At 52.1% G+C, this 16,125-nt stretch overlaps 6 protein-coding genes across 6 annotated transcripts; 4 read left to right on the forward strand and 2 right to left on the reverse strand.

Moving 5' to 3' along the window:
• Window positions 1-9: 9 nt before the first annotated feature.
• On the reverse strand, window positions 10-1,233 carry BDW70DRAFT_156722 (uncharacterized protein; the record flags this gene model as incomplete). Its single annotated transcript, XM_073740238.1, has 1 exon — window positions 10-1,233. One exon carries the CDS (start codon window positions 1,231-1,233, stop codon window positions 10-12), a length of 1,224 nt encoding a protein of 407 aa, XP_073599368.1.
• Window positions 1,234-1,733: 500 nt separating this feature from the next.
• BDW70DRAFT_147743 (PQ-loop repeat-containing protein) lies at window positions 1,734-2,599 on the forward strand (the record flags this gene model as incomplete). Its single annotated transcript, XM_073738764.1, has 3 exons — window positions 1,734-1,874; window positions 1,933-2,206; window positions 2,274-2,599. The coding sequence occupies 3 exons, from the start codon at window positions 1,734-1,736 to the stop codon at window positions 2,597-2,599; spliced, it is 741 nt and encodes a 246-aa protein (XP_073599369.1).
• Window positions 2,600-4,161: 1,562 nt separating this feature from the next.
• On the forward strand, window positions 4,162-5,007 carry BDW70DRAFT_129307 (uncharacterized protein). The gene is made up of 3 exons (XM_073735594.1): window positions 4,162-4,375; window positions 4,464-4,555; window positions 4,615-5,007. The coding sequence occupies exons 1-3, from the start codon at window positions 4,189-4,191 to the stop codon at window positions 4,774-4,776; spliced, it is 441 nt and encodes a 146-aa protein (XP_073599370.1). The 5' UTR covers window positions 4,162-4,188; the 3' UTR covers window positions 4,777-5,007.
• Window positions 5,008-5,360: 353 nt separating this feature from the next.
• BDW70DRAFT_147744 (acyl-CoA carboxylase subunit beta) lies at window positions 5,361-7,142 on the reverse strand (the record flags this gene model as incomplete). The annotated part of the gene is made up of 3 exons (XM_073738765.1): window positions 5,361-5,839; window positions 5,895-6,480; window positions 6,528-7,142. The coding sequence occupies 3 exons, from the start codon at window positions 7,140-7,142 to the stop codon at window positions 5,361-5,363; spliced, it is 1,680 nt and encodes a 559-aa protein (XP_073599371.1).
• Window positions 7,143-7,334: 192 nt separating this feature from the next.
• Window positions 7,335-9,349, forward strand: BDW70DRAFT_147745 (putative pyruvate carboxylase; the record flags this gene model as incomplete). Its single annotated transcript, XM_073738766.1, has 2 exons — window positions 7,335-7,378; window positions 7,423-9,349. 2 exons carry the CDS (start codon window positions 7,335-7,337, stop codon window positions 9,347-9,349), a joined length of 1,971 nt encoding a protein of 656 aa, XP_073599372.1.
• A 183-nt stretch (window positions 9,350-9,532) lies between these two features.
• Window positions 9,533-11,208, forward strand: BDW70DRAFT_101152 (putative inositol 5-phosphatase). The gene has a single exon (XM_073734288.1). The coding sequence runs from the start codon at window positions 9,629-9,631 to the stop codon at window positions 10,955-10,957; it is 1,329 nt and encodes a 442-aa protein (XP_073599373.1). The 5' UTR covers window positions 9,533-9,628; the 3' UTR covers window positions 10,958-11,208.
• Window positions 11,209-16,125: the final 4,917 nt, after the last annotated feature.

Genomic DNA, 16,125 nt, shown 5'->3' on the forward strand with positions numbered 1-16,125 from the left:
ATCCGTGAACTATTCTCCGCTATACTCTGGCAGTGCCGGATGCGGGTCTCCATACATTGGAAGCCCAGTTGCAGCACGCAGTTGGTTCAAGAAATCGATATCCACAACCTCTCGAACAGGCAGAGCAAAGTCAGCCTTGTATGATCTGACGCGTCTGCGGCGCTCGACCAAGTCTCCAGTCTCCCGATGAAACGTGTCCTCCCCCGTGACGACTTCGAGGTGCAGCCTGTGACTGACCGTGATTGCAAGAGTTTCCATCTCGTCCATCTCTTCGCCATGGGCACATTCAGGGTCGCCGAAATACGCCAATGCATCTATCTCGTCGACTGCTGTCGGGATACGCACTTGGAACGGAATCTCGATCCTTCCTCCAGCCCCAGCCTCTTCAGGTTGGTCCTTGCGACCTGAGCCCGCTAGCCATCGTCCCGCTATTGCTCCCTGACATATCTGGCGTGTATGCTCTTGGCTGCTGACGATCTTTCGCCGGTTCGTTCTGTTTTCCTGCCTCGCCAGAGATAGACACTTGACGATCTCATCGACCTGCCACCGCACCTCCTCGGCAACGACGTATTTGACTTCTGACTCTCGCTCTCCATCCAGAATCGTTGATTTTGCTTGCCACTCGATGTCATACTGTGCTTGGTGCCCGGTCCTTTTTGTTTCTGCAGGGCAAGGCGCTATGCACAGTTCCGTGACCACGGGGCTGCCGGGGTACGCCCGGGTATGCCAAACAGGCTCCAACGGCGCCGCCCGTCGTATCTTGATGGGAAGCGAATCCTGGACGCTGACGGAAGACGCGAAGCGTACCGTTGCGGCGATAGTGTAGGAAACAGTCCCCAAAACTGTGTCGGCTGTGGGAGGGATGTTGCCGGGAATGGGAAGAGAGAAGCTGAACTTCCGCTCCTGGAGATCCAGGCTGGTCACGTCTGGGTTGTGCCAGATGATACATTCCGCCAGTGTCTGCGATTGTGCATTGGGTGTATGGGAGCGGAGGGGCTGGACTTGGGCAGTCCTCCGTCTCCACGGCAGAGTCTTGTTGCCGGTTTCATTTCCTGGAGACGATGGACTCGGCCTTCTAGAACTCACTAGACGGACCAGCTTTACCGTAATCTCTGGCCGACAGACGGCTGAGAGGGGCGATGCAAATGCTGATGTGGCTGGAGAGATAGAGACCGAGCCTGGAATGGGCGCGTTGCACTCGCCGTCGACAAGGACGTGAGTATTTGGGATCATCAAGTGAACAGTATACTTCTCCATTGCCGCAGGAGATGTTGACAGACCGGTATGGGAAACGCCCCCTGTTTTGCTATATATTTCGACATGCTGCAGGTCGGCTGATTAGGGCTGGCTCCCCAGTTAGGAAGCCAAGCCTCTAGCGCGGGCGCGGCTCGGTCCAAGGGTGGAGTCTAGAATTTCGCCCGCTCTCGCCCTTCGTCTCTCATCATTTTTGACTACTTACAACTGAGCTAGCCCTAACCGCTTAACTACTTACTCTAGAGTACATGGACATCCCCGTCGCCGCAAACATCCTCGGCACAACTGGCGCAGTAAGATACCTCCTCCTTACCACTAGCTTCTCTAACAAACCAAATCAGGTCTGCTGGTCCATCCAGGTATACATAGCCTTGTAACATGCCGCTGGCCGATACCACCGCTAACTAAACTCCAAGCTCCTCCCTCAGATTATTATCAACTATGGCCGCCATGACACGGAAGGCCTACAAGCATCCATGATGATGCTCTGGGCGATCGCCGGTGTCCCGCTTGGCGTGTACAACATCGTCTCAGAGCTGAACATTGCCCTCCGCGTGCAAGCCCAGATCCTCACGTTCTTGAGCCTGGTTACATGGGCACAGTGTTTGTACTATGGGAAAGTATGCGAATCTGATACCATCAAATTGAAACGCAACGGGATGCTCACGCCTTTACCAGAAACATCCAATCCGAAAGTGTATCGGTGCCGTCCTCTCCCTGCTTCTCCTGCTTGGGGCCATTGAAACAGGCCTGGTATTCGCGCTGCGCAGCGCCAGAGACCGGAACCTGAACTGGCCGCTCACCCTCATGGCTGTCCTCAGCGCCTGCTTTCTAGCCGCGGGCGTGCTGCGCCACTACTGGGACATCTACATGCATCGGACCGTCCGGGGTATCAGCTTTATCTTCGTGGCGATCGACGCGGCGGGAGATCTATTCTCGCTCATCTCTGTGGGTATGTACTTGATTCCAGTGTCCATAGTTCTTTAGTAGATAGAACCTCGCTCATGCTTTACGCTCAGTCTTCGAACCGCGCCTCGATATCTTGGGGATGGTCATCTACGGCACCGAACTGGCGCTGTGGATTGGAGTGTGCCTGTGTGGTCTGGTGTTTAATTTCCTGCCGTGGGTTGTGGAGCGCGAGCGGTCCAGGAAAACTGCAGACAGAAGGGAGCCGTCTGAACCGGAACCGGGGTCACTGTCCCTTCGCCAGATGCCGTCTTCCACTTCGGTGTTTCGGACGGCCTCGGTGGCGGCCGTGAGGAGAGCACATCCGCAGGCGGCCCGCGATACTCTAGAGTCCATGCGCGGTGCAGAGCGCATGCAGTGCCGTTCAGGTCAACAGTGACAGATTGACAAAATTTACTTGTATTGGCGTCTATCCTATCTCTTCTAGCTTCCCCTTTTAGTACTCAGGGCTGCCGTACACAAAAGCGAAGCTACACTCCAACGGGACTAGTCCGATGTCTACGACGCCCGTAACGGCGTATACTTTGTCCTCCAGCGACCACGACCTGCGTTGACCGAGGGATGACTGCATCAATGAAATGCAACTCCAGGTTTACTTGAACCACTGACACATGAAAAGACCTCGAGCGAGCTAAGTGCCATAGTTTCCGGCATGCGTATTGCGAAAGGGACCGGCCCACTGACTATCTGATACGCTTCATTTGGTCCCATGATTTGAAAATGCCTAGCTTTGGTAAGTCTAGTCCTCTGAAGTGCCTGGTTTCTGATGGAATTATGTAGTGCGCCAATTTGGTTCCTTATATCGCAACAAGCATTCTCCACATGACTGTCTGCGCAGCCTCCACCAGCCTTATCTGCTAGACACCCCACAGCGATACAGTATGGACATTTCGCTCGATAAATACCGTCTTGATGACGGAAAGTATAGATGGGTTATTCAAGCACCTGCTCCCCTGATCCCCCTGCTTCCCCTGCTCCCGCACTCAGACGAGCACTATCCAGACCAGATACCCCTGAAGAAATCCTCTTTGCAATATATCCCGCATGTTTCTAGCCATATTAGCCTCTTTTCTGCATTTAGGAGTGGTTGGCCTTCACTTTACTTTGTTTCTTCTTTTGAAGCGTGCTGAATAGGCGTTGAACTGTACGCACTGAAGGCCTGCTTTCCACAGCTTCAGAAACCTCACGCATCTTGATATGCTGGTCTTTCTCGACTAGATCCAGAAGCTGTTGTTGCTCCTCGGGAGAAATCTTCTTCGGACGTCCAGATCGAGGACAAGACTGCTGGTTCTTGCGCGCATTCTCCCGCTTGACGGTCGACTGAATAGTCGAATACGGTATATCAGGATACCGTTGGTGTATCATTATAACTTTTCATCCAGTTGTCTTTATCTCATAGAGCCTGGCTCGGATAGCTGAAGTCAACTCCTTTCGCCGGCGAGACATGCTGTTCTGTATAGCTGTATAACAGGTCACCTTAACGTCCATGTATCGACGCGTTGTTTTGGCCGGCAGAATATTGAGGCTAGGCTGAATTAAGAAGCGTTTTACGAGCGTCATACAACGTTGCGGGGGATTTGGCTTTTTTGTCATACCGCCGTTTACCACTGTACCATAAATACATCATAGATATTGATAAGGTCAATCTTGAGCCAATCACGTTGAAATTTTCATACGCTTGGTACAAAGTATTTCAGATAGCTCAAAAGTTGACTCTCTCTGGAGCTGGGGGTTATGTATTACTTTGCGCTCAACGATTTAGCCGCTTACATATAATAATTTTACTCCAGAGCCATACTGTACCCCAGCGTCATTCTCGGTTGTACAGCCGTTGCTGTCATCGTATAAATAGTATAGGTCAGGTGGTGCGGAAGTGACGTCATGGCTCTCATATAATATAGCAGCCTTAGCATGAACACCCTGTATTATCCCCTCGTCACATCTACACTCACTACATTCATCCTTACAATGGAAAAGAGACCAACGGACCACAAAGCGATAAGCGCTTCTACCAATACTCCCGCGGGAGACGGCTCTAATCGTGACACCGCATACGACACCGGCTTTAAATACCAGATCCCTGAAGCGGACACCCAGCAGCCGCCGAATTATCAGTCTCAATCCCAGTGGCAGTACCAGCATCATGGTTCAGTCGGTGAGTACGCTCCCTCTACCTTCCGGTCTTTTTCCTCTAATGACATTGGGAGTAATGGGAGACTGAGTCTGACTTCCTGACGTACTAGGACCGCCTTCCACCGGCGGAACGGGCCGCGCTGGAGTAGACATAGGCGAGCGGGTCGGGAGCGGAGTCAGGGGCATCTTTGCAGCAGTTCATGTATGATCCTTACTCGGGCTATTTGTACGCATACCATTCTCGGCACTAACGAGTATCAGGGCGCCGGCGAGTGGCTGCGCGGGGGCATCAACGCAGCCGTTGACCGCACCTTTGGCGACGAGGACGGGGTGGCGAGGAACGAGGCGATCTCGCGCGCGGGACAGGAGGAGATACGGTCGGGGCGGTTCAGTCATGATACGCATGCAGGGTGGAAAAAGTAGTACCTGCGTGGGTGTTGGGTCTTCTATTCACCACTGTGTCATTGTTCCATCACCATTCGCTTAGTATGAGGGCTCACTCAAGTCCAGCCAATCAGCATGATACCCGATTTCACTGTAGTCCAGTGCGTTTTCAGTCTGCACAGTGGATTCTTTTACACAGAGGATCAAGAAAGACTAGGTGTTGATCCTTTACCTACCTCAACAGACGCTCCTGCGTCCAGAGCACCGTACCTAGCCACGTAAAACGCATAAGTAGTTGTAGCACTACCATAAAGCACTAACCATCCCGTAAGTTGTATATCTTTTAACTGAAGCAGTTGAGGACCGAAGACATAATACCCATTAGAAGGGCTACAACACCGCGGTCGACGCCAGCAGGAAGCCAATCCCAGAAACGTCACGATGCTGTTTCTTTGCGGTGAGCCTATAAGTGAAGATGAGACTAATCCATGGCCAAGGTCATGTACATTGCGAAGTGTTTCAGCAGACAGAATCAATGAGAGTATATGGAGAGAGATTTGCCCTAAAGCAAAGCTGAGAATTATCTCGGATATATCATACATCTCAGAAAAGACCTTTAAGGATCAGGTAAACACAGGAACTACCCTCCCTGCGGCCCTATCAGCAAGCCTTACCGGCATAAGAACGTCATAAACATGCCTTGCCCACCCACAAACGACCTTCCTCGTATCCTTTGGATCAATAATCTCCTCAACACCAAATGCATTCGCTGTGCGGACCGGGTTCATCAGCCGACGATACTCCTCCTCCAGCTCTGCATAAAGCTCTTTCTTTCGCCCCTGCTTCTCTGCTTCCCGTAACTCATGTCGATGTCCAACCTCGATCCCCCCATCTAGCGGAAGGGAACCCCATTGTCCTGAGTGCCAGGCGACTTGGACGTGCGGGTCTCGCGCACCGAGCATCACACCGCCGGCGACGCCGTAGGCACGTCGAGTAATGACGCTGAAGATGGGCGTTGTGGTGCTGAAGTATGCTTTTGCGAGTTCGATACCCCAGCGCATTGTCGCGGTTCGTTCGGCAACGGTGCCGATTGCGTAACCGGCTACAAATGAACGTTAGCTACCATTGAGCTCATGACGAACAGGCGGAGTACATACGGACGTCAACAAATTGCAGCACGGGCAGGTTCATCACGTCACATAGCTTCAGAAGCCGAGCAAGCTTCTGGCTCCCGCCCGCATCTAGAGCGCCACTGTTCACCTCACAATTGAGCGAAATTATACCTATTGGTCGGCCACCAAGACGAGCAAGACCGGTTATCGCGGTGCGGCCCCAGAGAGCTCCAATCTCGAAGAATGAGCCGTTGTCCACAACGCTTCTGATGATCGTCCAAGGATTATACATGCGGGTTTGTTTGCGGGGAATTATCCGGCGAAGAGACTCGTCTTCTCGGGTTTCTTGGTCATCGCACGGGATTACAGGGGGCGCATTGTATCGACCGCAGTTAGGGAGGTAGGAGAGCACTGTACGTAGCTGCTCGAAGCATTCGGCTTCATTAGCGGCCATGTTATCAATCGTTCCATTCGTACAGTGGATCATGGGCCCGCCAAGGTCCTGAAAGCCGAGGCCTTCTTCGAACGTTGCGCCCTTTACTACCTCCGGACCTGCGTTGAACAGGGCGCCTACGTCGGCGGCCATGACGGAGAAATGGCACGACGTGACGCGGGCTGCTCCAAGCCCGATCTAAGCGTATTAGCAGGTATGCATATATGGCTGGAAGAGGATCATACTGCTGGCCCCAGAACTGCCCCTACATTGGGGATGCCGTCATTCAATTGCTGTATGACATGGTGAAACATCGGCACATACGGGAGATAGCTCCATCCCTCCTTCCGAATAGTTGTGACGCTACCTCCCCCAGAACTACCATCAACCAGTTTGACCACAGGCAGCTTGAGTGCAACGGCCAGCTTCTCCAAGTAAATTGTCTTCCCCGCCGAAGCTCCGTCTGCGTGTCCACTGCGTATGGAGAAATCGTCTGCTGTCAGCAGCACGCGCCGTCCACGCAGCTTTCCCATTCCCTGAACGTTATTGCTAGGCACGAATGAAACTGGCTTCTCACGCATCGGTCCTGTTTTCTTCCATTCTACTGTGCCAGACAGAGAGCCAATTTCCTCAAAACTATTTGGATCTAAAAGCTGCTCGAGCCGCTCGCGGACCCATAGCTTTCCAGATTGTTTCTGCCGCACATAGCCGCGACGCGATAAATCTGGAGTTGCTGCGATCGTGCGCAGTGTTTCGATTTGTTCGCGAACATCGGCATAGTCTGGGGGCAAATTGAGGTGTGATGAGACTTGTCGTAGTCGTTTTTTTGCGGACGCAGTGGTATGATCGTCATCCGGCATTCTCGAAAATGACTGTGCTGCCAGGATACTTAAGATGTCAAGTTGTTGTTGTTCTTGAGTTCCTATGCGATTGTTACCCCCTCATGAGGGGTAACAGTTGGGCCGAGTACCGAGGATCAGAAAAGCAGATACATCATGGACTCAACATCACCAGGATATCAAACCGAGCATCTTTCACACAGTAGGTATAAAATGTTGGTTTCACGCCCAATACAGCGAATCCTGGTCGCAAACAGGTACTACCCCCGTGCGAAATTTCTACTACCTGCTGACGAGCCAGAGGCGAGATTGCTGTTCGCATTCTCCAAGCTACAAGAGAAGCCTGTCCATCGATTGAAACATACGCCTTGTATACAGACAATGACCGCACCCATTGCGATATTGGGCGCCCCCATCATGCCTTGCACATTACTCCGGATGGGTACTTGGACATCGAGCTTTTGGTTCGACTCGTCCAGCAACACGCGATCGATGCTATCCATCCAGGATATGGCTTCCTGAGTGAAAGTGCCGAATTCGCAAGGCGTATGCAAGATATTGGAGCCTTTGTTATAGGACCTGGTTGGGAAGCATTGGATCGCACGGGAGACAAGCTCAGAGCGAAGCAACTGGCGGTGGAGAACAACGTTCCTGTATTACCGAGTCTGGAATACGACATGGCCACCCCGCGTGCAACAGGCCTTGGAAATATCAAATCGTTCGCTCATAGTGTGGGATACCCAGTCATGATCAAGGCCGTCGATGGCGGCGGAGGACGGGGCATCCGACTCGTCCATGGAGACGATGACCTGGAGCACGCCGTGCGCGCATCTGCAGCTGAGTCTCCATCACAAACAGTATTTGTGGAGAAAGCAGCCATGGACGGATTTCACCATATAGAGATCCAAATCTTGGGTGATGGTAAAGACGTACAGCATCTGTGGGAGCGCGATTGTAGCGTGCAGCGACGGTTCCAGAAGATTGTTGAAATCGCGCCATCATTGATCCGCGATCGAAATCAGGAACTGGTCAGCAGGATAGCTGACGCAGCAGTACGCATGATGAAGGCTATCCGTTATCGATCTCTCGGGACTGTCGAGTTTCTGGTCAACGAACAACTCAACGAATTCTACTTCCTCGAGATTAACCCACGGATCCAGGTGGAACACACTATTACGGAAGCCATCACGGGCGTTGACCTGGTCCAGACCCAGCTACTCATAGCACAAGGATACTCCCTTGCCCAACTTGGCTTGGACACTTGCCCCGAAGCCCGCGGTCACTGCATTCAACTTCGGCTATGCTCCGAAGATCCACGCGCCAACTTTTCGCTGAGTGTGGGAAAGGTGATGGACTTTAGCGTTCCTACTGGTAATGGAGTCCGCCTCGACACTCACATAGATGTGACAGGTCTCAGCCCAGTGGTTGTGGGCGCCCATTTCGACAATTTGCTAGCAAAAATCATTGTCTCCGGTTCATTGAGTTGGCAAGCAACAGTTTTGAAAGCACGGAGGGTGCTAGCGGATACGAGGATCTCGGGTGTCAAAACAAATTTGGACCTGCTGCGAGGCATTATTGGTCAAGAAAGCTTCCTCAATGGGAGCGTAGATGCGCAATGGCTAGAAAGGCACCTTGACCAGGTCGTGCAACAGGGGGTGAGCACCTCGGGCTCACTGCAGGCCTCGGCTCCATCATCCCACCAGACCGGCGCCCCAACCATGCCCCAGTCCAATCTGCTGTTCCGACCAGGTGACGCATGGTCGATCACTCTCGAGCTTCTGTCCAGTCAACGGGAAACGCAGCAGCAGCCGCAACAGCATCACATCCAGCTCACGCGTGTATTGCAAAATGATTTCCCAGCATCCATTTCGGCAGAGGTGCAGTATTCCACGCCGTCAACGACTACGGCGTATCGGATGAAGTTGAAAACCACGAATACCACTGCATCAGCCTTGGTCTCTTCGCATCGCCGTGGAGATCCCCGCAATCCACGGCACATCGTGCTGCCGTTATCGGGTAAGCTCATCGAGGTGCTTGTGCTTCCTGGCGATATGGTAGAAGAAAACCAAGTCGTCGCGTTTGTGAAACAGATGAAAATGGAGCTTGAGGTGAGAAGTCCGCGAGCAGGGCGTGCACAATGGGTCTATGAAATGGAGGAGGAGGAAGAGGATGTAGCGGAAGGCATCCTCCTGGTAGAGCTAGAAGAGGAACTGCGGGGAAAACTGTAAGCTATAATGTCCCTATATCTCAGCATATTTGATGGGAATTTGAGGATACATACCTGTAATAGAGGAAAATCCAAGGTCGTGCAGTGAGATGTGAGAGATGAGAGAAACGTGAGACTACACGAGTGCTATCAGCGATAAGATACGGTAAGATAAGCAGAGCTGTCGACACTGGACCTCAGCCAGCTCCCCGCACCACGTCATCGTCATCAACTACCACGAGCTTCAACTTTTCATCTGTTCCTCAATATATGGGTTCAGCACGTACTGCTGAATGATAAAATGGAATATCTCCGCCTTTACTTTTTTACCTACAATTGTGCCCTTAGCTTCATCAATGTAGAGCACTTTTCCAGCCACTTCTTCGACGCCTACCCCCTCACCGACAATTCCAGCTCCCCCCCTGAGCTCATCGTGCTCAGTCTACAAGAGATTGCTCCTATGCCATACGCTTTCCTCGGCGGCTCGTTCTTAGCTCCGTACTTCGCCTCTTATACCCAAGCCGTTAACCGCGCCACTGTTGAGCGCTTCAACACCCACTATGTCAACGTTCTGACCGATCACAGCGGCATGACCGGACTCTTGATCTTCGCGCGGCCCGACATTGTCGACCAGTTGTCATCTCCTGATATTGCACGGGTGGGCTTTGGGTTCCAGGAAATAGGCAACAAAGCTGCTGTGGCCTCGCGGTTGTCCTACCAGAGCCCCAGCACACCGGGAGCAGGCCTGGATCTCACTCTTGTTGCTGCGCACCTTGCACCAATGGAGGATGCGGTCGCACGAAGAAATGAAGACTGGCGTAGCATGGTAGAAAGGCTGGTATTCAGCGACTCGGAAGGCAGTATCAGGCGTAACGGCGGAAACGAGGATGAATCGGAGAGGGAGGCATTGCTATCCAGCCCCTCGAACTCGGCCGCCAAATATTCAGGCATCTTCGCGCCTTCGAACTACCTCTTCATCGGAGGTGACCTGAACTACCGCACCGCAGACAGGTTTCCCGCCAAGGACGAATACATGAAATATCCCCAGGCAAATGCCGAACCAGACGATCCGCTGCATTTCTCGCATCTCCTGAAAAACGACCAGCTGAAGCGCGAAATGCAAGAGTATCGCTGTTTTCACCGACTATCCGAAGCCCCTATTACATTTCCACCAACATACAAGTATAACCATGACGCACAGGTCGCTGCTCTTGATCCTGCACACGCCGACAAGCCTGCAGAGTGGAAATGGTCTAGCCACCGCTGGCCTAGCTGGTGTGACCGCGTGCTATTCCTAGACGCACCCCCAGGATTCAGCGAGGACGCAAAGATCCAAGTTCTGAAGTACGATGCTTTACCCGTATCCCCAACGTCAGACCATCGCCCTGTCGCACTCACGGTCTCAATCCCGGTCCTTGAAAGGCGAGAAGTGAGCGAATCTCAAACGATATCCCCGTTCCCAATTGATCCGAACTGGGCGCGGCGGAGACAGGTGGCACAAAAGAAGGAATACTTGGCTGGATGGGTCACATACTTGGGATTAACCTGGGAGGGCAATGGGCTGCTGTTGGCTTCGACTGTTGGAATCGTTGGGGCTTGGTTCGTAATTCGATCTATTCTGAGCTCTTGAGGCCTCCTAAGCCATCGCTGGCCAGCTAAACTGCAGCAACACAGCCGTCCGCAACGGCATTGCTTTGTTGGCATGCCTTGGCTTTGCGCCCGCATCTTGTTTACCACTATCGGATTTATTGCTGGCCATGGACGGAGAAGCGGTGTAGTCATCATGCAATGTGCGAGTAAGGTCAGCCAGATTCTGATCTTGGTGAAATGGTGGCCCCCTAGCGTGTACCACTTCTTCAGAGCCGAGGCGCAGCAAATCCTCTCGCCCGCTGAGACGCCATGGCGAGTCCCGCAGCACAGGAAGTTGAGTAGACGTAAATACCGCAAGGTTCGGCCGAGTCTCTAGTCGGTAGGACCAGGTCAGCCACAGCGATATCCCGACGAAAGCTGATATGACTGTGACTGTTCGCTGTATTGGGCAATAATATATATTCGTGCATGGCACTGCCACCATCTAGATTAACTATCCCTGGTTTGATGCATGGCGGTGTTTATAGTGATTTTTTCGAGATATGCATGCGAGTCTAATCAAATTCGTCACTGAATATGCACAATCACCATTCACAGGCCTTTCTAAAGTAAGAAGCAGTTATGGAGACATAATTTCGATCTGGACGTGCAAGGGCAAAGCGTCAATAACTGTGTCGATATTTACTCACCATGGCTGTCTCACGTCAGATATTCCCGGCTTGCCAACCATTTGCGTCTAAGTACATCAAGAAAGGCCCAGGCTAGACAAAGCCAAAGGCCGTCAATTGAGGCTGTGTAACTTACTCCAACTGCCCAAGGTCCGGGGTGTCTGGATAATTCGTTAAACGCTCGCTAAGCTCTTTTTGGTGCGAGGCTTCTAGGCAGTCAACTAGGTAGCTAGTCTATGTTGGGTATTCATGCCTGGGGTTCTATATACGTGCTCTATACGAGAAAAAATGGGGGGAAAGAGCTCAGTTTCTGTTATCAAAAGACGTGGCACGATCCTAGCGGTGGATCTTAGGATCCTGGATGAGCAGGGTAGATGCATGGATATGGAGCAGGTGGGTAGGTAAGCAATCTCCTACAACTGCCACAACGCGGTGCGCATCTAAACTGAACCGCGGAAAGGCCGATGTAACAAAGATCGTTGTAGAGCCCTATCCCCTCGACTTGGGTCCTATATCCTAACAAAGCACGGAGTTGAAGTTCCGCCCTGATCCGGTCCGTAAGCTAGTCTTCCGCGGCTGGGAAGGGTCCAACTCGAGAACAGCCTGCAAAGGTAACCGGGAAAGTATGGAGGCTAAGTTCTGTGCCTGCGACTCCGTATATGTCGCTCGAGTGCGGATCGGTCACTTCGGAGGTAGAGGACAAGTTCAATAAAGAATAAAGAAAGACAGTGTCGTAAGTCTAACACTCTATTCACCGAGCCGGAAGCCCTCTGAAAGATCCGGGTTGGAGACGAGTATGACTATTTCTGCCCATGCCCCATGGTCATCGACTGTCCAAATTGTAACGATAATAATAACATTAGGTTTCAAGCGGAGGAAGTCGTTTGCCGTTTCTTGAGCTGCCTTTGGCAAGATTGGACTTGGGAGTTCAGACACCAAGAAAAACTTGCCTTCGACGGGCATATGGTCTAGCCCCCAGTCTAGACATATGCTTCGAAGGAATCTCACGAGCCGTTATCTCGCGCCCCTCCTCCCAAGGCATATGTCACTTGTTGCCCATCACTAACTGGCTCTTATGCCGAATTTTCCAGTCGTAGTATACCCTAGTATACAGATGCACGTGCACGTCAGCCAAGATATTGGGCATTCAAACACTGACGGCACAACTGACGGCACAAGTCTCAAGGATGCAGGACGCGTGTGATAATATCTCGTGTGTGATAAGAAGGTGAATGGCCATTGACGAGTTTTCAACATACCCCATGGGGCACTAGAGTAGTGGCAATCAGGCTTACCTCTAGCATCGGCGCGACGGTCGGGGATACCTCGGATCACTAAAGTAGGAAGGCACTGGTGTTTCCTCCAGTTGTCCACCTTAGCATCCCGTCTTATAAGGCTAGCAGCGGTGATCGTCGGCTCTAGATCGCTCCAGATCTACATCCCAGCGATGAGCGAAGGATTGACGCATTGGTCGCGTCCCAATATAGCGTCAACTGTCAAACCATGGGAGTTTTGAAGGTCGATGGAGATGTCAGAAGTTGTACGGAGGAAATCTACAGAGTATGTACCTCCATCTAGGGACCGCGAGATCGCGATGCGGTGGGGGCGGTTTTCCGATAGCGCTGTCCATGCCTCCTGCAATAATAAGCCCTCTCGTTCCTTCTAGATTCTGATTCGCGCATCTCATACTTCCACCTTAACGTGCGACAGAGGACGTCGCTAGATCGGCACCAGTGACCCGAACAAGACCCGCCTGTTGGTGAATATGCATATCATTCATGTCTGATACCTCGGAGGGGAGCAGTGGGGGCTGTACGCCCAAGCGTTCTCGCATCACTTGCATATAGTACTCCGTAACTAAGCCTCCGGATGACCCCTGGGGTAGCCTGGATGAGTCCAGCGACTCCACTGAGACGGCCCTTTTATGCCTTCTGAAACGGAGGAAAAGGCTGAATGCTAGCATGTGCTTTGTGCCAAAGTAGACTAGGGTCTATTTCCGATATTGGTCCCGGAGGACAATGGCATGCTTTTCTGAGGACGTCAGCCATGTATCGCACGATGCTGTGCGGTATATAGCGTGCAAAAACCTGAAATTAATGGCGCCTGGCGGGAGAGAGGATGTAAGATGACGAATGCGGCGCCGGTGTCAGAGTGATATGGATGATTGCTAAACTCACTCTGAACTCTGTAGCCACGTATTTCTCTCATTCTTCCCTTCTCCGCTCTGGTCCTCGGAAACCTCGGTAACTTCTATCGTAGAATCTAGACTTCATAGGAGTCGAGGGGATTGGGTTGAGAGGGAACCCGAATGATGAAGAAAGTTCTGTAATGGTGCCGGCAGTGTTGCAAAGCAGCAACCGCAAAGATCCGTGTCGGCACATGACCCCTCGTCCTCAAGTGACCACAAACAACCGCACTCACTCAGGACGGAATCTCCCCGCCTCTCCCACGCATCAGCAGCACAACAGCAGAGCGACAGCACCAGAGGGCACAAGGGAGTGCTATGCACGTCGACGGGCGCGCCGGTGCTTGAAGCTTGTACGATCTGCATGCATCCATATTCCTACTGACCATTTCTCATTCATACGAAACATCTGACTTTGAAAGGCTCTACATCCACTTATTGTCGTTGGAGCCTTGGGCTCACTCGGCCAACCCTGTCATCCATGCTTATGAAAAGAGATAAAAGCCAGGTAAATCCGAAATTCCGCCCAGTGGACTATTCCTCGACTCGGCCGTGTTCTGCGAACCAATCAACTTTCCTACTCGCTGTTTAGGTTGCCGGCACGGCTCTCAAAAGGAAAATGGCGGAAACGAGACGCATCAAACCGTAAGACCAAAACGGCACAAAGGATACAAACAACGTAGGATGTGCTATCAGATTGCTGATCGAGTTGGCGGATCGACAGGCGTCGTCGACACCTATCACAGGCTACGGATGCCCAGTCGCCGGGCAGTCTCCCGAACGCAGGTGGCACTTCTGTCGATATTGACAAGAGCACAAAGTGAGGCCCGTCCCGAGTGTTCAATCATTGGTCGCGCTTCCCGCTTATTCCGGCAACCGAATTTTTTTTTACGGTCTCCTGACCAGGCTGACTCCTGATTCCTGCCTCCTGAGTCCCGGGTGCGCATGTCAATGGTCTAGCCTAGGCAGCGTTCCAGAAACATCGGATGGGGCCAGCGGCCAGCTGCGACATGTTTGGGTCCCGAGATCTAGAAGCCAACGGTTTATGGTACGGCCTCCTGCCTCATCTATCCGAAACCCCGAAGGCTATGTTCTGGAACCACCAAAATTCTCACAACAATCAACATGCTTCTGTCCTCCAATAATGCAACCCGACTTGAGGCTGTGAGGATTCGTATACGGCTTAAGCCTCCCTGCAATCAAGATCTGAAATGTCTGCCAAGTCTGCGAGTCATATTTCAAACGATCTAGCCGTTTCTCGATCATTCTCGGGAGCTGATCGGCAGCTCCATGCGAGCTCTCCTGCTTCCAAAGTAACCAAATAAACCTGGATAAAGATGATAAGAGATGGTGCCAATGGTGGTCCGGGGGGACCCGAAAATCTGGACCAGGGCGGAAGGCACAAACTCGAATCTTAGTCGGATCGAGTGGGACGGACATGAATCCTGGCTCTTGAATGTGATTTTCGCGGCTCAGCGCAGCTTACCGTACCAGTAGGATCAAGAGTAGAGTTTGCTGCGCAACGTCCTGGAACCCCCCTGCCGGCAGTAGGAGCATGGCTACCAGGCATGACATGCCAGTAATAAGCAATAATATCCAGAATAACACGGAACATTAAGAGTTGGCATGGCCCCGTTTCCGCCTGCGACATTATTCGCTCTATATTATACGAGTCCTCCCATCATTTCTTCGCATTAGTGAAACACTCAACACTCAACCGAGAGCTTGCAGCAAGATACTTAAACCAGCACTTCTCTCTCCCTTTTGAGTTCTAGAAATCAACATTGGTATTGCTGGTCAAGGCCTTCTTTTCACTTCGTGAGGCAGCACCGCCCCTATTTACCATAATTTCGGCAGCAGTCAGTGGCGCAGCCCAACGTCCCCAGCCAGACTAAGCGTTAGCTCTCTAGGCTGCAGTGCGGTGGTCCATTCCTGCAACGGCCACTCGATCTTGACGTAATAGTCGTGTGGCTCTCTCAGGGATTGACACTAGCTCGCCCTTCCATTCTTCTTTTCTTTTTCCTTTTTCATCCTTCTTCTCTCCCGACTCTAACCTGACATTTTATTGTCGTTCGTTCCTTATCTCCTCCTTCCGCTCCTTTCTTGACCTCCGTCGTTCCTTTGAACCCGACACCTTCCCTCCTAGCCAGCTTTAATCAAGTCTCCCTTGACGGGATAACGCATCTACCTCCCGATCAACTCACCTACCTCAATCGCTTCGGCTTATTAGATCGCCGGATTCGCATTACCAATCTAAGTCCATCTATTGTTCGAACTGCCTTAGTCATGTTCTCTTGCGCCAATTACCCCCGCGGCTGCCGTGGCCGTGTCAACGTATCGGGAGGCAAATGCCCC

The sequence above is a fragment of the Aspergillus foveolatus genome (genome assembly GCF_047715535.1).
Source record: "Aspergillus foveolatus strain CBS 279.81 unplaced genomic scaffold BDW70scaffold_6, whole genome shotgun sequence".
NCBI lineage: Eukaryota > Fungi > Ascomycota > Eurotiomycetes > Eurotiales > Aspergillaceae > Aspergillus > Aspergillus foveolatus.